At 58.6% G+C, this 19,866-nt stretch overlaps 1 protein-coding gene across 7 annotated transcripts in view; it reads left to right on the forward strand.

The window, feature by feature from the left end:
• The window catches only part of SYT7 (synaptotagmin 7), a 61,397-nt gene that overhangs the window by 19,496 nt on the left and 22,035 nt on the right, over nucleotides 1-19,866 (forward strand). The window contains exons 2-6 of one of the 7 annotated variants that reach the window (XM_025445674.3): nucleotides 3,982-4,085; nucleotides 8,261-8,340; nucleotides 12,543-12,674; nucleotides 13,595-13,822; nucleotides 17,329-17,697. In XM_025445674.3, the coding sequence (XP_025301459.1) occupies nucleotides 3,982-4,085; nucleotides 8,261-8,340; nucleotides 12,543-12,674; nucleotides 13,595-13,822; nucleotides 17,329-17,697 (913 nt within the window). The remainder of the gene's footprint in view (nucleotides 1-3,981; nucleotides 4,086-8,260; nucleotides 8,341-12,542; nucleotides 12,675-13,594; nucleotides 13,823-17,328; nucleotides 17,698-19,866) is intronic. The other 6 variants (XM_025445679.3, XM_025445676.3, XM_025445675.3 and 3 more) reach the window with 6 other exon arrangements.

Raw genomic sequence — 19,866 nt, forward strand, 5'->3', positions numbered from 1 at the left:
AGAAGCCTGGGGTCCTGCTCACTTATTCTTTCAGCAAGCTTTCGTCAAGTACCTGCTGTATGCCCAGCTCCTTCCTTGGTCCTGGGAAGACAGTGGTGAACAGAATGTTAGTCCTGCCCTCATGGAGCTGTTGTCCAGCCTCAGAGGTGGGCTGCCTCCTCGAACACACAGGCTTTACCCTGAGAGCCCCTTAGCTGGTGGCTTGGTCAGGAGCACAGGACCCCACTGGATCATCGTTAAACCCAAGCTCTGGTCAGCTGACATGCCCACCACAAGCTTGGGCAGAGGGGCAGCAGCGTGCCCAAGCTTGCGCCTCACTCCCAGGACAGCCCTGGGATTGGACCCAGGAGGGCTGGCTCTCCCCGCTCCTAGCTCACCCTGCTGCCCAGGGCTCCTGGCATCATTCATCTGCCCTTGTCTGTGTCTCACCCCCAAGGACCCAGGATGTCTCCTCTGCCCAAGGATAGGTCGTGGAACCCAGCCCTGTCAAAGGCTGACGAGGGCTACAATATTTTCTTTCCCCAAATGTTAATATGCTGATGCTAAGGAGACTTGAAACCATGTATGTCATTGGAGGAAGGGTTAGAAGGGCCAGGGCGGCTTCGCCTGGAGAAGACTGCAAGGGGACATGAGAGCTGTCTGCAAGGATTTGGAGGCCTGTCATGTGGCAGAGAGAGCCAGCTTGTTCCTAGCAGCTCCGGAGGGCAGGCTTGGGAGCGAGGGGGGACAGGAGGTGGGCAGGGCGAGATGTAGGGAGACAGATTAGGCTCAGGATGAGGCACAGCAACCCTCCCTAACAATGCCTGGTGGTGGAGGGCCTGCCTCCTGCCGAAGCAGCTCCTTGTCACTGACGGGGCTGCCCAGAGTGTTTGTGCGTTGCTGGGGCCAGACTCCATGATGGCAGAGGTGCCTTCCAGCCCCACACATAGCGATCCATGCTCTGGGAATGGGTTCACTCTGGCTGGCAGGCAAGAACACATGCTTGCACCCCTCGATGGCAACAACGCTTGCTGGCTGAGAACACCGTCACCTTTGGTCACCACATCAATGCAATTTGCAGTGACAAGCCTTTGTTTCACCCCAGCTTCAAGGGCTGTCAGTGGGCAGCTGGAGGCCTGGGTGGGGGAGGAGTTAGACTCCTTGCCTGGAAGGTGACAGCCACCTTCCCGTGCCAGAGGGGGATCCTGGATCCCCCCCATCTAGGGGGTTCAGCTTTCCTTGGCAACACAGCTTTTTCTTCAAATGGAACTTTCTACAAAAGCCCAAGATGTGAAACAGGGAAATACTGCTGCCTTTTTTTTTTTTTTGAAGAGTTGCCCACCTGGAGCATGGCCTCCTACCCCAGCACCACAGCTATCAGATCAGGAGCTTGCTAACCCCCCTCTGGTCCTGCCTCTCCCCCACTCAAAAACCTCCCATGGCTCCCATGTCCTACAAAACACAGCAAGCCCCTCAGCCTGATAGACAAGCCCCTTCCCATCGGGCCCCACTCCACTCCCAGCCTGTCCTCCACCACTTCACAGCCACTAACCTAGACCAGCTCCTCAAACAACGTGTCTGACCCTCCCCCCACCTCCCTTCTCACCTTTGCTCTTGCTGTTCCCTATGTCTGAAATATCTCACACTCACCTCACAACCATCCCCAAACTACACCAAATACCACCCCCTCAGGGAAGCCTTCCCAGATAGCCCTCTAGTCCAGCAATTATTTCCTCATTTGTGCTCCCATAGCCTTCTGCTTACTGCTGAAAGAAAACCAACACCACCAACCTTCATCATAATAGGTATTTACCCAGTGCTAACAGTAACCCCATGGGGTGGGTTGTCTTTACTGGAAGACAATGAGTGGTTAAGATACTTGTCCACGGCCACTCAGCTATTAGGCAGAAGCTGCACTCACACTTCAGTCTTTTCTTGAGTGTTCTGGAATCTGGAGCCCCAGGCTGGGTGGTCTGCCACTCACTGGTGCTGGGGCACCTGACATGCTAGGAAATAATTAGCTGAATTCTTGCATCTTGCCTGTCCCTCGTGCCCCCTGGTGGATTCTTAACAGATAGTGGTTGAAGAAAGCTCAGACCAAAAATGGAATTTATTTTATTTAAAAGTGAGTTCAACAGAGGAAGGTGCAAGGTCACCTGCTTTCCCAGCCCACATCACACCCCCCTCCCAGACTCTTCCAGCAGGGCAGGGGCAGTTCCTGTGGAGACAACTGGAAAAAGCGCAGGTCCCCTTCCCAGGAGGTGCATTTGCCCCTCTCTTCGCTGCAGACTCGAGTCTTGGGGCCCTGATGGCATGACCTATGGTGTGATGGCCATCACTCTCCCCATTTATCTTGCCCCCCTCCCTTTCTCTCTGAAGCCTGGAGGTTAAAGACGGAGGCAGATGTGGCCTCTCCATCTTGCAGAGCTGTGTTCCTCTACCCTGGAGAGGGAAGAGCAGGACCAGGTCCTGGGGGTCTGCTCGCTGCCCAGGTCAGAGTGCCTAGGTGCTGTGTGCACCCTGGAGTTGACAGTGAACTAGGTGCAGGGCTTCCCCAGGGGCAAGGCTGTGGACTCGGGACAGGAGGAAGCTTAGTTGGCCTGGCAGGTGCACTGGTGGGGACGGGGCAAAGATGGCATTTGAAGTTGGGAAGGGAGAAGTGGGGCCCAAGCAGGATTCTCGGGGAAGCAAGTGGTGAATTGGCTGCCCGGAGCACTAGAATGAATGGTGGTAGGAGAGAGCCCCAAGGGTCCAGAGAGCTGGGCTAACTGCCGGCCCTTCCCCATGAGGCCCCACAGCCAAGCAAGAGAGACTGGGAGCCTAGAAGCTAAAATCACAGGAATCAGGACCAGACAGATATGTCGACTCTTAATTACCACCATCACTGTTACCGAAAAGCCCACGCAGGCTCCTCTGTAAATAAACAGTGTCTATTTGCCTTTAGGACGCATCCTGGTGCATACATATTTACAGTGCACGTGTGATCTATGCTGCTCTCTTTCGACTCCCCCACATGAGAATTTCTGAAATTTTGCCTGCCTTGCATTTGGTTTGAGCTCACGTTTGCAACCACCTGTGAGAAGGCAGGGAGGTTTAATCGCATTCACACAGAAGACTGAATGGTTATGTGACTTGTCCAAAGCCACAGTGAGCAAGTGGTGGGATTTGCACAAAAACCTGGGATTTTTGGACCAGGACAGGTCTGTCAACATGGCCACTTCTGAAGTATAAGACCCCTGAGCTCTTGGAACAGAAGCTGCCAGTGACCCTCGAGAGCATTTACGACACTGCAGACAGTGTAGGTGGGGCTGGAGCCCACACAGTGGGAGCATCATAGGCAAGCTCCAGTGATAAGGGTTGGGGAGGACAGGGTGTACATGGGTGGGCTTCCAGCCCAAGGAAAGCTGAGCTGAAGGGGGATGAGGGCGGGTCAGAGGATTCCAGAAATTCACTTTTGGACTACATATGTTGCTGTTGAGTTTGGGCCAGACACTTTTGAGGGTCTGTTAGCGCCCATGGGGCAAATGTCCTTAGAGGGACTATAGGAACTAGTAATAAGCCCTTTGGGCAAATGGGGCTGGAGTTGTGGCTCAGAGTATTGAAGGGGATGGAATGGTGCTGGGCAGGAAGGCCGTGCAGAAGCAGTGGCTTTTTAAGGGGGATTAGAAGTGTCCACTGAGGCCTGGCTGGGCTGGGGGGCATACTTGGCCTCTCCCTTTGGGGTGTCAAGTTTGGGTGATGGTGCGGATCATCTGGATTCACACAAAGCCCGTGCAGGGAGAGCCTGGGAGGAACTTCAACCTGCACAGTTGCCCATTTTACAGCTGAGGAAACGGAGTCATAGAGAAAGGAAGAAACTTCCCAAGGTCAGCCAGCAAGGCCCAGAGCTCCCAGTTTGGGGGCCAGATGGAAGGGTAGGGTAATTGCTCTTGGGGGGCTCTGGGCTGAGGGAGGGCACCGGCCCCGGCCAATGAGGGTCTGACCTGTGCATGTCCTCCCCAGGGGCGCCCACCCGCGATGTCCTGCTGGTCTCTGCCATCATCACCGTCAGCCTTAGCGTCACCGTCGTCCTCTGTGGCCTCTGCCACTGGTGTCAGCGCAAACTGGTGAGGCTCCTGAGGGCCCCGGAGGCGGGGCCTGGCCCTGCACCCCGCGCCCCAGAGTTCGGGCTCTTGAATCCTCTCAAGGATACACGCAGATGACCCACCTGCTGTCATAGTCAGGCACCTTTCCGTAGGAATTCACATGCGTGCGCGCACTGGGTTTGCCTGGGTGTGGGCCCAGAGGTCTGCGTGTACACCCAGAACCACACACCTAGGGACACAGCTGTGGACAGAGAGTCTCACAGGCACGAGCACGTTCGCAGCCTCAGGCTCACACGCCCCACCTCCCACTGAAAGAAGCCGCAGTGCCTCCGAGTCGTAGCCCCTGCCACCCCAGCCGCGGGGCTCACACCCACCCCAGCCGCCCCAGCTCCCCCCAGTGGGAGGCGCGCCCGCCCCGCCCCCAGCGCGGCACATCCATCCTGGTTCTTGGGGTTTGTACAAGCACAAATGGCTTCTTTTCATTTTTAACGAGGGCTGGGGAATTAACGAGCAGGATTAGGCCATCAATAAGTAATGAGACCGTCAGGAGGGTCATTCATCTCCTGAAGGCCGGGAGGGGGAGGGAAGCCAGGAGCGGTGGGTCTGCCCCGCCAGCCGCAGCCTGCTGCTCCCTGAGGAGGGACGGGCACAGGCTAGACCACACCCCGCCTCCCCCCACCCGGGTCCTGCTGCCCCAGCCCAGAAGTGCAGAGGGGGCTTTGGGGACTGCAGTGGGGCATCCCCAAAGGTGGACGGGCCTTTCCTGGAGCTAGGGTGAAGAAGCATCCCTGGCGGACACCTCCATCCCCTCGACTGACAGTGGTGGGAGTGGGGGCAGGTGCCACCGCTGAGACCCCCCCCCATTCTCTCCCTGCCCTGATGCAGAGGGCCTTAAGGACGAGGGGGGAGGGCGGTGGCGGTGGGCACCCTGTAGTTGTAGGCTTCAAGCCCCAATCCTGTGGAAGAGAAGGGGCAGATAACTGTGGGAAGGACTTAGGAGGCCCAAAACCCCATTTGTCTCCTTCAGGAAAGGCAAACTCAGGGACTGGGAACATGGCTCTTCATTCTGGGACACTTAGCTTCAGGTAGATGCTTTCCCTGGGGAGGAGCCCTGGAGAAGGCAAGCTGTGCCCCGTGTGTCCCGTGTGCCCCACATGTGAGTGCAGGCATAACCCATGTGCAGGTGGTGTGCAGGTGCAGGGAGTCAGGCTGGCTGCCCCGCATTGTTTCTGGATCTCCCGCATCTGCGTCTGTCTCGGAATTTTAGGGGAGGTGGAGGAGGGGGTTTGGCCATGTGCCTGCGAATGTAAGTGTCCTGAGAGGCCATGGGAGGGCCGGAGCACATGCTCACCACAGCCCTGCTCGGTTGGTTGCAGGGCCTGTTAGGCCGTCTGTCTGTATGCATCTGAGGGCAGAGCAAGGTGGATGAGAAGGCGCTGCCAGTAACCTTGAGTGGGGGTCTCTGTGCTGAATGTGTCGACCCTGGGGGTATTGGTACAGTATGTGTGTGTCTGTTCACCCCTGCATGGTGGGATGTGCTTCATCTCATCAGATCTCCACCTGAGTGAGCTGACACTTGCTTCATCCCCACTGTCCTGGCCTCTCCTGGTAAGTGCTGCAGTGTGTGTGTGTGTGTGTGTGTGTGTGTGTGTGTGTGTGTGTGTGTTGTGGTGAGAGCCTCTCCCCCACTCAGTTCACCTGGGGACCAGTGTTCCAAAATGACGTTTGTAGCAGGTGGAGGGGGGCTGCCGCAGGCACAGGAAGCACCTTGGGCATCTTAGATGTGCAGCATCCCCACCCCCCTCAGCCGCCAGCAACTTCCCCAGGGGTCCAAGCCACAGTCTCTCTATCCCTTTTGACTTTCCCCCCTGAGTGGCCCAGCCCCCCAACCCTGCCACAACTCCCCTACCCCAACCACCATCTGAGGAGCCTGGGCTGTCCCTGTGCTTTAGGGGAGGGGCTCTCAGATGCCCCTTGCACCATTCCTGGACTCTCCTTGCCCGCCTGTCCCCTCAGCAGCAGTGATGTGATACCCCGACAGCCCAGATCCCATTGCCAAACATTAATAACTTCCTTAATCTCCAGCTGGCTTTTTCCAGATCAGCCTGGCCAACCCCCTGATTAGTAGGCTGGTGGTATTGGGTTCCCTCAGAGCCACCTAGTGTCTCCTGGACCCTGCCTGGGTTTCCTTTTGTTGCTCCCATGACTTCCCCTGGCCCCTCAAGTCGCACTGGTTCCTGTCCCCCACAGCACTGGGGACAGCGCATTCAGCTGTGCCTGGCCTTGGGGAAGGGGCAGCTGACCCACCTTAGAAGAACGTGCTGACTAGGGCAAATTCTCCTGCCAAGACTAGGGAGAAAGAAGAGAGGGGGTGATGTGTAGGGGCTGGGGGCGGGGGTGGCGGGCAGCAGGGTCCTCCCTGTCCCACACTGCCTGAGATGTTGGGGGAAGGGGAGCATGGGGTGTGGGCTCCTCCTTGTGTCCTGCCCAGAGAAGGGCCCTTGCCAGCATGGGGCAGCTCCAGGTCCTGATCTTCCTAGTCTGGACTGGGTATTGTTTGGGATTTGAACTTCTGGGTAATGATGGGAAAGAGCAGAGCTAGAGCTGAGAGAGGCCAGCTTCTGTGGACTCAGAGGACCCAACAGCTCTGTTTTTTTCACTCTTAAAGTTTTGGCTCAGAGGCAACAGCCTGGGACTGAGGCATTAGGGGGGCACTCCCATGTGGCCCATTTTGAGAACTGCTGGGTACCCGCTTCTACACCAAGTACTAGAGACCAAACGGTCCCTGCCGTTCGGGGCTGCATTCCACCCCCCTGTGCCCCGGGGTGGGTTGGGGGTATGGAAGTAAGTCAGGAGAGAAATAGTAATATCTGTGATGATGAGAGCCTGAAAAGATGAGGGACCTGGGGCTCATCTGGTGACAGCACTCCTTTTCAGAAAGGAGATCAGAGAGGATAGGGACTTGACCGGGGTGACATGGCATTGCTGACACCAGGACCCAGGCGCCCCTGAGACCTGGGGGTGCTGGAGGTGGAGTGAGGACCCTACCCCCTCTGCCTACACCATCCCAGGGATCCCGCGACCTCTGCCCGTCTCCCTCAGTGGCTGCCTCCCATGCCCTGGAAGGGGCTGCAGTTGACAGGAATGTTGGGGAACATAGGGCCACGGTGTGGCTTTTATTTTGCTTTAGGGAGGGTGGGCTAATCTGTCGTGGCTGTGGTGTTGGTGACAGGATGGTGGGGAAACATGTGTGCACGTGTCAGTGTGTGTGTGAGTGTGTGTGCACGCTCATGCGCGCTGCCACCACCCCACTGCCTGCATCAGCCCTGGGCCTGGCTCAGGCCCATGGCCCATGGGTGTGCGTGAGGACGCTTGGTGGCAGCCAGGAATGTTAATGGTGCCAGGCTCTGCATGAGCTAAATTTAGAAACCCAAACTGAGAAGGTGAATGGTGCTCACCTTTCCAGCAGCAGGCCCAGGCCCCACCGCAGCCCCGGCCTTTTCTGTAGCCAGGGGACCTAGAGCACCTGCCCATCCTGCATGCCCTTTCCCCCTACTCATGCTGGTGTGAGGAACTCCGGGGGTGCTGGCCAGGCTGCCCCAGCTTCAGAGCCTGCAGGTAGCCTCTCTTCCTAAGGCTGCCATCCTGTCAAGGAGAGTGCTCAGCCCTGCCCTGCCTTAGTGCCCGAGGCAGGAGGACCCTAGGGAGCCCCCAAACAGTGCTGGACATGGTCCTGGACAGGACTGGGCATGGGGCCCTCTCTCTGCCCCTGCCATTGATGTCACTGGCCACTGCCAACCTTGCCCTACAGGATGCCACCCCCACCATCTGGGGGTGGTGACGTGGCCAGTGTGATGTGGCCAGGCGCCTGAGAGCCGTCTGTCGGTGGCAGAGGGAGATGTAGTTCTGGGAGCCAGGCCAGAGCTCCGGGAGACAGGCAGACAGGAGGGGCCCCCATCCCTGGGGGTCAGGGATGGGGTGCCAGTCAAGGGGTGGAGTAGGTCCTCGAGCCTTATGGGGCCAAGGAGCTACCAAGCAGGGAACAGGTCGCCGTGGAGTTGGTACCTTTATACATTGGCCCCAGACCTTGCTGCCAAGGCTGGGCCCCAGCCTCCTCCCCTACCTAGACCTGTTCTGGGGAGGTAGGGAGGGTGCGGTGCTCTCTCCCAGGAGTGACCCTTGTGCTATCTCCACAGGGCAAACGCTACAAGAACTCCTTGGAGACCGTGGGCACGCCAGACTCAGGGCGTGGGCGCAGTGAGAAGAAGGCCATCAAGTAGGTGCCAGGCTTCAAGTTTGGGGTGGGAGCACGCAGGCAGCCCAAGTGGGATGAGCTTCCCCCTCCTCCCACTGGCCACACACACATTTGGTCTCCCCTCACACCTTGGGGCCATTGTCTCTCCCTGCCCCCTCCCCCACACTTGTGGTACCTCAGGGTGGCTCCGGGGCTCCACCTTTTGTGCCCATGCCCACTCACCCCACCCCACCCCCGCCCCCCAGAGCCTCACAATGTTACATGGACTCGAGCTCCACTTTCTGGCAGCTGTCACTTCCAGCACTGTCTCCCTCCTCCCCCAACCCTGCTCGCTTGTCCCTCCATCTACCCTCATATCTCACATCACCCCATCCCAGCTGTCCTGCGGATCCAGGCTCCTCCCCCAGCCCCTGGGCTGGGGTCTCCTCTCCCGGTGGGGCTCAGGCTCTTATTTCAGACCTCACCAATGGCCTGAGGGTGACTTGGAAGGGGAGTAGACCTCAGTTCTGGGCCACTTGGAAAGCTGACAATGGGGACTCTTCCCTCCTGTCACTCCTGGTCCCTGTGGCCTGTCTTGCTGCCTCTGACTCAGCCAGGCTCCCTACTTGTGCTCTGAGATCCCTCCTCAAGGAGACACGTTTGCCTACCACAGACCACCATGGCCAGCCCAGTTAGCAGAGGGTCGCCGGGACCACCAAGGGCAGCCCCTTCCCCCCTCACCTACCACCCCACCTGGCTGGAAGCTCTGGGAGTGAGGGTTCTCTCTGGAGGGCTCCTCTCTGCTGAACCCAGGCCTTCGCTGGGAGGCTGTCAGGCTGATATAGGGCTGGGTGCCCCTCCATCGTAGCCTGGCCAGGGCTGAGCCAGCCAGCAAGGGGCTTTGCCTGAAGGAGAGCCGCCCCAGCCTTCCGTGCCCCACCCTAACCCCCACTCCTTCCTGTGACTCAAGGCCCACACCATCTGTGCCCCACGCCTTCACTTCTGCCCCCTTCCCACAGCCTAGTCCTGTTTCCCCTTCTTATCCATGCTCTCCCTTCTCCCTCTCCCCGGCTCATGAGGGCTCCTTCCCTGCTCCTCCTCTGTTTTTATCTCTTGCTCTGACCCTGCTTGGGGCCTTCACAGAAGCTTCCAGTGTGTGTCTGGAAGGGGGTGGCGGGCAAGTGTAGAGGTGGGCCTGCTGAGGTTGCGGGCAGGAGGAGGCTTGGGAGGAGGCCTCAGGGAGCCTTTGAAGCTGGGTTCAGCTGCACACTCTCCAGTCTTCAAAGCTGAGAACTGGCAGGTCTCTGGGGCTGCTGCAGAGCCCAGGCCCCAGGCTTTCTGAAGGCAGGGAAGGACCACGAGGGGCCAGCCCAGCACCTATCCCACCTCCAGACCAGGCCCCTCTAACCCAGTTTGCTGTTGGGCCAGGGAACCTGTCTCTGCCGGTGGCCATAACCTGGGATGTACGCGTTCTGGATAGTTGTGGAAAGGGCCCGTGAGAGGAGATGGGATGCCCGGCAAGGGGGAAGGCAGGCAGCAGAGTGGGCAGGCTGGGACAGCACCCACGGATGCTTTAAGACAGTGGCCATCTCCTCTTCTCTATAGCCCTGGGCTGCTGCCCGCTCCCACCCCGCTGAGCTGTCAGAACCCCCGCCTTACGGGAAGGAAGCCACCATTCCAGTCTCCATGCCCTGGGTTCCTAGGCCTTAACCTCTTAACCAGGGCCCAGGGCCAGTATGGTGGCAGGAGGCAGGGCTTACCCTGCACAATCTCTTCATAGACTTAGGACCTCCTCCGAAGGGATCTTTTTTCTAAAAAAAAAAAAAAAAAAAAAAGATTTTATTTATTCATGAGAGACACACAGAGAGAGAAAGAGAGAGAGGCAGAGACAGAGGCAGAGGGAGAAGCAGGCTCCACGCAGGGAGCCCGATGCAGGACTCGATCCCAGGACACCGGGATCATGCCCTGAGCCGAAGGCAGGCGCTCAACTGCTCATCCACCCAGGCATGCCTGAAGGGATCTTTTGTCAAGGATTCTGGGAAGTTGCATTCTTTAGCAGTATTTCCCAAACTGTGTTCCTCAAAGCACTCCATAAATGATTCATAGTTATGCCATGAATCACTGTGGTTTCATGGGTCTCATGACCAAATAAGTTTGGGGAAAACTGCACACTATCTCCCTCTTGGAGATACCAGTATTCAGTGACATAGTAAAGGCTCTGAGAAGTCCTACAGTAAAGGGACCTGTGTTTCCCAAGCTTTTAAAATTAAAGATCATCTTTTCCAGTACCGCAACAGTCAGCATCCCAGCCTGGCAGAAATGACCTTGATGGATCTTTCTCTCTAGGATCTAGGATCGGATGATCCTTGATTTTGGAGATCTGGAGAGGGCAGGGGGAGGGAGGCTTCCAACTATTCCATCCCTCTGTTACACTGGAGGATGTAAAAGGATGTCTCTGGCAGGAAAAGGGTCTTCTGTTGAGGCAGCATCCCCAGGGACAGGCCTCCCAGGGCTGAAGGCCTGTCCTGCCTCTCCCACCTCAGCCTCCACTGTGCCACTCACAAACTGGCCCAGGACTTTGGCTTTGAACCCTGTGTACGGAGTCCCTGTGAGACATTTCTGAGGTGCACTCTGGAAAGGCAGGCACTGTCCTCACCCCCTTGGGCCAGGACCACCACCTCCTCTGGGCCTGAAGTGGCTGCTCAGCTTCTCTGCCTTGTTCCCAAGTCTGAGGCTAAGAACCAAGGTCAAGGTCAAGGTCAAGGTATGGTAAGGGGGTGGGGAGAGAAGCAGGTTTCCCAAGAACATGTTTGCTCCATCTTCAGGAGATGTGCCTTCCTTCCCAGTGGCCTCCCCCCTCCACAGGGCCCTTGCCTTGACCTTGAGTAGTTGGCACAGCCTCAGTGCAAGCCCTGCCCCCAACTCCCCTACCCCCAGTTCCTTCCCCTAGATGCATTTCTGAGGGCTCAGGCATGGCTCCCTTCTGGAATGTTCCTGTGGCCTGTTTCTTCTGCCTTTCCTCTCCCTGTGCTCCCAGGCCTGCCCCTCAGGGCCCCAGGAGCCTGACAAGTTGATGGAGCCCCTTGCCTTTGGTTTCTGGGATTTCCAGGCTGTGCCTTCTGCAGCCAACCCCCAGTGTAAGTCCCCACATTCCCTGTGCTGCCAGCACATCTGCTGCATTCATATGACTTGTCTCAGGGCAGGAGGGGGTGAGAAGACTGGGTCAGAGGGTCCCTTCCAGACCCAGCAGCTCCACCTTGGAAAGGATCAAGGGCACAGGGAGAGGCTGCCCTGGCTGGCAGTTCAGGTACGTGTTGAGGACCTGAGGCTGAGTCTGCCTATCAGCGCCCACAGAGAAAGACAGGCTACCATCACACGGGCCCAAAACACTGGACCTGCTGGGCTCTGGGTGACCTGTCACATCCTCAGCAAGATCAGAGGCCTGGAGATGCTTCTCTTTTCTGGGGGACGACCCAACCACCACATCTGCGATGAGTGGAGACTGTCTTCAGCTCAGCTGAGATCCCACTGAGCTCATGCAAAGGCTGTGTCCTAGGAGGGGAGAGAGCAGAGGAGGCTGGAAGACCTCGGGCCAATGGAAGGAGGAGAAAGATGGGCAGGGAGCTGAGCCCCAGGAGCGGCTCAGTGGAGGTGCATGGAAGAGGGGAGAACCTTGGGTCTCGATTGTAGGAGAGCTGGCACCCCAGCAGATGCAGCCAATGTTCTGGTTTGGCAAGCAGGGAGACTGAGGCCAGGAGGGGGGATGTGCCCAGCAAGTTGACAGCAGGGTCTGATCTACCTTTCAGCTCTCTCCAGCCAGAAACCAGCACCCTCTCCTTCTCCCGCTCCCTGCACCATCCTACCCTAGGCCTGTAGCCCCTGCCCTCTCCTCGCCTCTCACCATCTTTCTCTCTCCCACCAGCTTCCCGGGTGTGAGGCTCCAGTGTGCCCACCTGCAACTCGCCTCCTTTCTGCGTCGCTTCTCCCGGCCCTCAAGTGTGTGAGCGTGTGCAGACACGCGTGTGTGAGCGGGCGTGCGTGTGTGCGTGTGTGCGTGGCACAGCTGCCTCCTCTCTTCCTCCTGCAGGAGCAGACCCTGGCCCTCTCCGCTCTCTGTGTGTGCTGCCCCGGGGGGGTGGGGGCCGTCTCTTCTGCCCCCCCCAGTCCCCTCTACCCCCGCAGGACTTGCGGTTCTTGTTTCTTCTTGTATCTCCCTGTTTTCTCCCCTCTCTCTGCCCCTCCAGCGATCTAGACAGAGACTTTTGGAATAACAATGAGAGCACAGTGCAGCAGAAATGGAGCTCCTATCCTCCCAAGGAGTTTATTCTAAACATTTCACCCTACGCCCCTTATGGCGACCCACGACTGTCCCTCAAGTGAGTGACTTTACCTGGTTTGATCATATGTACTGAGTATCCGAGTACCCGCGCACGCCCCCCTTCCCCCCCTGGCCCTCACTGACCCTCCGGCTCCCATCCCCCGTCCCCCACCTCCCCACCCGTGCACCCATGGGCAGGCTGGCCATGGAGACGAGCAACCCCTCCTGCCTCCCCTCACCTGCCCACCCGTCTCCACTGTCCCCTCCCCGCCAGGGCCAGCTGAGCAGGAGAGCCCCTCCGCAGCCACACCTGGCTCCCCCCTGGCCCCCCGCGGTCCCCCACCCCCTTCTGTGCAGTCAGGATGGGGTTGCCCGTTGGTCCCCCCTCTCGGTGTGGCTCGCTTCCTCCTCCCTGCTGTGTGCTGCTGCCCTGGCTGCTCGGTGGTGGTGGTCGGTGGTGGTGGTCGGTGGTCGGTGGTCGTGGTCGTGGTGGCGGTGGCGGTGATGGCGGTGACGGTGGTGGTGGTGATGAACTCTGACTAACACGGCTTTCTCTTTCTCCCTGCCTTGGGGCCTCCTGGCCTGGACAGCCCGCTCTTCCTCCGTCGTTAACCCTTCGTTGTCCTGTGGGATAGAGTTGGAGGTGGCTGCCCTCCCCCCACCCCCGCTGCCCCTGCCCCAGGCGGTGGGGAGGGGCCGCCCCTCCGTTGTCGTGGTGCGTTGTTCTCTGACCCCAGCCCGCCCGGCCCCTCCTCTCCGCAGGCTCTGCTGTAACCCACTCGCAGCGCTGATGTCTCTCTCTCTCTCTCTGTCTGTCTCTTGTCCGTCTGTCTCTCTCCTCCTCTCTCTCTGTCTCTTTCTTTCTTTTATCTGTCATTGTTTCTCTCCCTCGCCCCTCCACCCCCACGTGTGGCCCACCCTCTCCCCCCACCGCCACCCCCGGCGCCCCTCTGGCCGGCTGCCTCCCGCGTGCCTCAGTGGCACCCTCCTGTCGGGCGCCCAGGTGGCCGCTGCGGCGGGGCTGGCGGTGGAGCGGGAAGGCCGGCCGGGGGAGAAGCCAGCGCCGGTGCCGCCACCCGGAGAGGACGCCTTGAGAAGCGGCGGTGGGGCTGCCCCCAGCGAGCCGGGCAGCAGTGGCAAGGCGGGGAGAGGCCGCTGGCGGACGGTACAGAGCCACCTGGCCGCAGGGAAGCTCAACTTGTCCAAGTGAGTCATGGCTCTGTGGCCACCAGAGCCCAAGCTCAGGCCGGACCGCCCGCAGGGGGCGGGGGGACAGCGGGGATCCCCCAGCATGCCCCGCTGCTGCCCCCCCAGAGGTGCCGTCCTTGGCCCCTGGCTCATTCCATCGCTTCATGAGATGCACATCATCCCTGCCATCGGGCACAACTAACAGCCATACGATGTCACATCTCAGCCTCCCGGCTGCTGTCCCCATCCTCCCCATCCGTCCCTTTCCTTGCCGGTGACCAAGTCATTTCATTTTCTGCACCCCCACCCCACCCCCCAGGCAGCTTCATTTCAGTCCTCAGGTCATCCCATTCTCTTTGATTGGCGGGACTCCCTATCCCAGCCGCCAGGTCATCCCTCTGTGGACTACCCATGGTTTTCAGCCATTGGACCATCCCGTCCCTGGGGAGTTGGCCTCTGTTTGATGCCACCCATCCGCCACTGAGCCTCCCTCTTACAGCCAGCAAATGGCCCCAGACCCAGAGGCTGAGCCATTCCATTTTGACCATCAGGTTGCCTCCATTGGCTTGTCCCACTCTTGCTTGTACCCTCCCCCGCCCCCGCCCCCCTCACCATCTGTCCTGTAAGCCCACCATGAGCATCTGGGCCACCCTCATTGGTCCATCCTCATCTCAGCCATCCCCACTGGCTGTCCCAGTCTTGGGCAGCGAGCTGTCCTGCTGGCAGCTGTTGGGTGGTGTGTTCTTGGCGGTTGGGTTGTTGAGCACCCTCCCCTCCCCAGCAGCTAGCTTCTCTCTTTTGGCAGGGGTGGTCTGGACATCGGATGGAAGAGCTGTTTCCTTTTTAGTAGCTCTCTGAGTTTTGCCAAACGAGATGGTCCATCTCTTGGGCCATGTACATAGGGCTGGCCCCTGTTCACAGCAGAAAATATGTTCTCTCCTCCCCTACCATGGGGCAGCCTCATTCTCATCTTGGCTTTTAGAAACTTCCATTTCCCCACAGCTGAGCCCTCCCAGGCTCTCTAAATCCTTTGAACTCCTACCGTTCTCACCCATTGGGACGCAGGCTCCACTTGCAACAATCAGAACAGCTTCATTCTCAGCTAAGGGAGCAACTTCTCACTTAGAAGGCCCAAGCCCTCCTTAGCTGGGGGCCAGCTTGTTGCCTCCATTCAGTGCCTCCACCCCCCACTCTTGCCCCCAGTTCTCTTCAGAAGGCCTAGGATTCCTGCCTTTGGGACCACTGAGGGTCACTGTGTGGAGACCTTATCTGCTTGTTGGCCTGAGGGCACACAGGCCGATTTCTCCCCGGACAACAGCTTCAGAGACTCAGTAAGGTCAGGGAAGGAAGCCCCACACCCCCTTGGAGAGCCAGGCCCAGCACACTTCCCTCCCCAGGCTGCTCTGGCCACAGACTCCAGGCTGGCTGAAGCCTTCATGCCATCCGCTGGCTCCAGGCCTAGAGGCACCAATTTTAGTTTCCTGTGACTGAGAGGTTGTAAATTGGACTAATTTTGGATGTGATAGGAAACCAAAATGAGGTCAGCAAAGAGGAGGAGGAGGCCGTCCAAGTGTCGTCCTCCCCTGCCTTGGCCTGCCCCCAGGGAGCTGTGAGCCTACCTGGCCAGCCAGGCCTTTACCTCTCTCTGGTGGTAGCCCCGGCTCCAGGCCTGAGCTAGGCAAGGCTGCTGCCCCCTCCAGACCCCCCAGCTCCCAGCTAAAGCCATGTTTTGCCTCTGTCTCTCTCTCTCTCTCTCCCCTCTCTCTCATTCTCTCTTTACTATTCTCTGACTTTCACTCTTTTGCTCTCACTCTTTTTCTCTTTCTCTCTCTAGCCCACAGGGGCAGTCTAACTGATGTCCTTTGGTTCCCAGGGTAGGCTCGGGAGGAGCAAAGCTGAGGTCTGGTTGCAGTGGTGAAAGCAGCTCCAAGGGCCCTGGGGCCCCTCCCTCAGGCAGCCCCGGTGGGAGGTACATGGCCACCGTGTGGTCCTAGACTAGGAGTTGGCAAGCTTTCCCTGCAGAGGACCAGATAGGAAATATTTAGGTTTTGCAAGCCCCAGAGTCTCTTTGATGGCCACTCAAGCATGTCACAGCCATAGACAGGATATAAATGAATGACAGTGTGTTCCAATAAAGTTTTATTTACAAAGACAGGTGGTAGGCCAGATGTGGCCCACAGACCATAGTGTGCCAACCCCTGCCCTCAACCACTGGGTTGGGAGATGGAGGGAGGGGACAGAGGAGGAGGTTGGGATGTCTGAGGCTCTGGCCCTGCCTGTGGGATGTGCTGAAATCTCTGGCCAGGGAGCAAAGCAGGCAGGTTGCCTGGGAAGAGGGCGGGCCAGGGGTCTCTGACTCCTCCTACCTCCGTCTCCTGAGAAGTTTGCAGATACCACTGGCAGGGGAGCTCTAGCCTGACTTCATCAGGTCCTTATGGCAGCCCTGACAGTGTCCCTGGGCCTGACCTCCTTAGGTCTGGTCCACATGGCAGCCCTGACACAGGCAGCCCAGAGATGATTTTTCATCCAGATTTTATGAAGACACTCAGATGAAGAAACTGAGTCACCAAAACATGCCACAGCTTGGAAGCAGTAGAGCTGGGGCTTGAACCCCAGATCACTCTGACCTCCTACCGCCTCTAATCAGCCATGTCCGGTTTCCTGCCTGTCCCAGCCCCTTATCAGCATTTTTCAGGGATGCCAATGGGCCTGTTAGGCGGGTGCCCTCTTGCAAATGCATAGTCACCCTGTTTTCCATCAGAATTGGGGCGAAGGGGCCAGACACTTGGTTCCTGGGGCTCCCACCTCATCTGCTTCTTCCCCGGGTCCCTCCTTTGACTGAGAGTCATTCCCAAGATATCAGGAAGGGACACAGAAACTCAGAAACAAGGAACCCAGGCAGGAGGGCAGAGATGGGTGCCAAAGCCTGAGTCCTGAGGCAGCCCTGGCCACGAGGCAGAGGTCTGAGGGCAGAGGGTGTCCTCAGACCGTCGTCCCCAGCCTCCGTGACCCCAGCATAAGAATTGCTGGCTTTCCCTGACTTGCCACACGTTATTAGGCCAGTTCTGCGCTGGCCTGGATTTCTTTGTGTCTCCAAAGGCCGATTGTCCTTAGATCACAGAGGCAGACTTTCCTGGGATCCCCCAGCGAGACCGGGGGAGGGAGTGGCACCATCTCCCTCTCCCCGCTGCCATTCGGCACACCAGGCCCAGGGCCCCGGGGACGCCTTCACCACGCAGTCTCCACAGCTCCCTCAGCTGCTCAGACAGGAGGCGTTCGGGCGCCAGCCGAGCCAAGGCCAGAGGGTGGGCCGGGCAGGGCTGACCCGGGGGCCTCAGGCGGGTGCAGGGGACCGTGGTGGCAGCTACAGCAGCAGCAACGACATCGGGAATGGAGGCCCAGCGAGGTCCAGCAGAGCGCGCCCTGCACTGGGGCCTCCTAGTCCTGACCCTTGGCTTCTTTCTCCTCCACTGTGATCCCTTCACCTGCTTCTCCTTTCTCTCCTCTCCTTCACCTGCCCCAAGTTTCGAGGACTCCACCCTGTCCACGGCCACTACCCTTGAGTCTATCCCCAGCTCCGCGGGAGAACCGAAATGCCAGCGACCCCGCACTCTGATGCGGCAGCAGAGCCTGCAGCAGCCGCTGAGCCAGCACCAGCGGGGCCGGCAGCCCAGCCAGCCCACCACCAGCCAGAGCCTGGGCCAGCTGCAGGCCCACATGGCCTCGGCGCCGGGCCCCAACCCCCGGGCCTCCGGCCGAGTCCAGGCTCGGCAGGGCGCCTCAGCCGGCTCCAAGTACCGGGCGGCCGGTGGCCGCAGCCGCTCCAACCCAGGCAGCTGGGACCACGTGGTGGGGCAGATTCGAAACCGAGGCTTGGACATGAAATCCTTCCTGTAAGTCCCCCCCTTGAGCGGGCCAGCCCCCTCCTCCCAACCCAACCTCCCTCCTCTCATCTCCTTGGGAGCGGCTGGCCCTGCACAACTCCTGGCCTCCATCTCCGGGGCAGGATGCTGAGCAGACTTGGCCGACCCCTCCCCAGCCTCCTGTGGCTCGAGGCTCTTGCCTGAAGCCCCCCCCCCCATGGAAGGATCTGAGCCACCCCTCTGAGGACCCCAGCTCCCCTTCTTCGGTGCCTCCTGGGGCCTGGAGAAGCCCCACACACCCCCACATCCCCCTGCTAAAAGTCAGTACAGTCACCGGACAATGCTGCTGAGGCCACCAGGTCTGCCTCCTTTTGCTGCTAGTCCCAGGCTGCTCCCCTCCTCCCAAACCTGGGCTCCTGGCCCTGCCTCTAACCCTCCAAATACCTCTTCCCTGTAACCCGACTCTGCTCACCTTCCCGGACTTCCTTCCTCCCTCTCACTTCCCCGGTTCCTGCCATCAGCTCTGTCCTCTGCCTCTGTGACCTTCTGTAGCCACCTGTCATCCAGCTCTCAGAATGACCCATCCCCTAAGGATAAACCTCAGATGTTCCCCTCAAAGCATTAGAAAACATTCTTTCTAAATCAGAGCCTTCTTTCAAGGGCACAGGTCTGAGAAGTAACCACATATCACTGAGGGTATCTAACTGTAGCCCTTCCTCATTCCCCGAGGTCACATGCTGTCCCGCCCCTGTCCCCCTCACACAGGTAGGGGCCCTGCCCAGAGCACCCTCTCTCTGGCATCACTCCAGGCATCTGCATTCACTCTCAGAGCCCAGGCAGACCTGGACCTCCCTCATACCACTTGCCGCCTCTGGCCTAATATAAGGAAGGGGAAGGCCAGTATCAAGGCCCACCTCACTGGCAAGATGTGTGGATTCTGAAAGCAAGCAGGTCCCTCCATGCATCCTACCTCTCCAGCTGAGACCCCTGCCCAGGCTTCCAGGGCAGATGGGAGGCCTGCCCCTGGCAGAGGCACCCCAACAGAAGAGGCCTAGCCATGCCGGCTTCCCACACCCATGCAAATGGCCTGTGGCCCTGGCCTGGCAGCACCTGCTGCCCCGACTCTACTTGGCACATCCAGGCAGCACATCTGCAGGGGCTCTCCCCCACCCAAAGACCCTTGGGAATCCAGCTGGTGTCTTCATGAAACAAGATGCCCAGCAGAGCCTCCTGGTGGTAGTTTGTTTTGGGACAGATACGGCGGCACAGGTGTGGATTAGGAGAGTCCAGGGAATTGGTTCTTTTGTGGCTTGAACAGAACAGGGAGCCAGAGGGCCCCCACACCCCTCTGCTCCTCCTGCCCTCAGGCTGCTCTTTGCACAGCTATCACCCTGCTTCCTGTTCTAGGAACCATCAGACTAGGGCAGGGGGCTGTCCCCAGGCACCCGGAAGAAGGGAGCCAGATGCAGGAAAGCCTCTGTTTACCAACTCTTCCCTGCCTGCTGCAGCACTGGTCGACTGGGATTTGATGAGCAGCACTCATGTGCCAGCATCCTTTGTCTGCACTTCTGCACCCACCATGGCTTTATGGGCCTCTCATTTGCTGGCCATCACTAGAGATCACACAACTCCCCACCTCCTCCACTTGTCATTCCTCACGGCAGGGGTCGGCAAGTTATTTTTCTGTAAAGGGCCAGATTATAAATACTTTAGGCTTTATGGGGCACGTGGTCTCGATCACATTTTTTTAAAGCAACACTTTAAACATGCACAAGCCATTCTTAGCTTGCGGGCTGTAGAAAGACAGGCCACCAGCTGTACTTTGCCCACCTCTGACCCCCGCCTTACAGTTTAGCTGGTGTGCTTCTGAGGCCCTTCTCCTGTCCCAAATGCTGCTGGTCCAGGTAGGGAGCCAGGGTGGAAGGGCTTGCGAGGCCTCCTGGACCCCACCTCCTCTTGCTTGATGGGTATGACCCCCCCACACACACACACAATACCACAGACTCTCCTCTTGCCTCTCATTCTCACCCTTGCAGCTTGTATTGCAGGCAAGAATGACAAATTGGGAATTTATGCAGAGGAGCCTTTTTTTTTTTCCGTTTTGTTTTTAAGGAGAGCAAAAGGAGTATCTGAAAAATGCATTAACCAGGGAAAAACATGTTGTTTTCGTTGGGTTCTCCTTCTACCAGCTCATCCTGC

The sequence above is a fragment of the Canis lupus genome, chromosome 18 (genome assembly GCF_003254725.2).
Source record: "Canis lupus dingo isolate Sandy chromosome 18, ASM325472v2, whole genome shotgun sequence".
Taxonomy (NCBI): domain Eukaryota; kingdom Metazoa; phylum Chordata; class Mammalia; order Carnivora; family Canidae; genus Canis; species Canis lupus.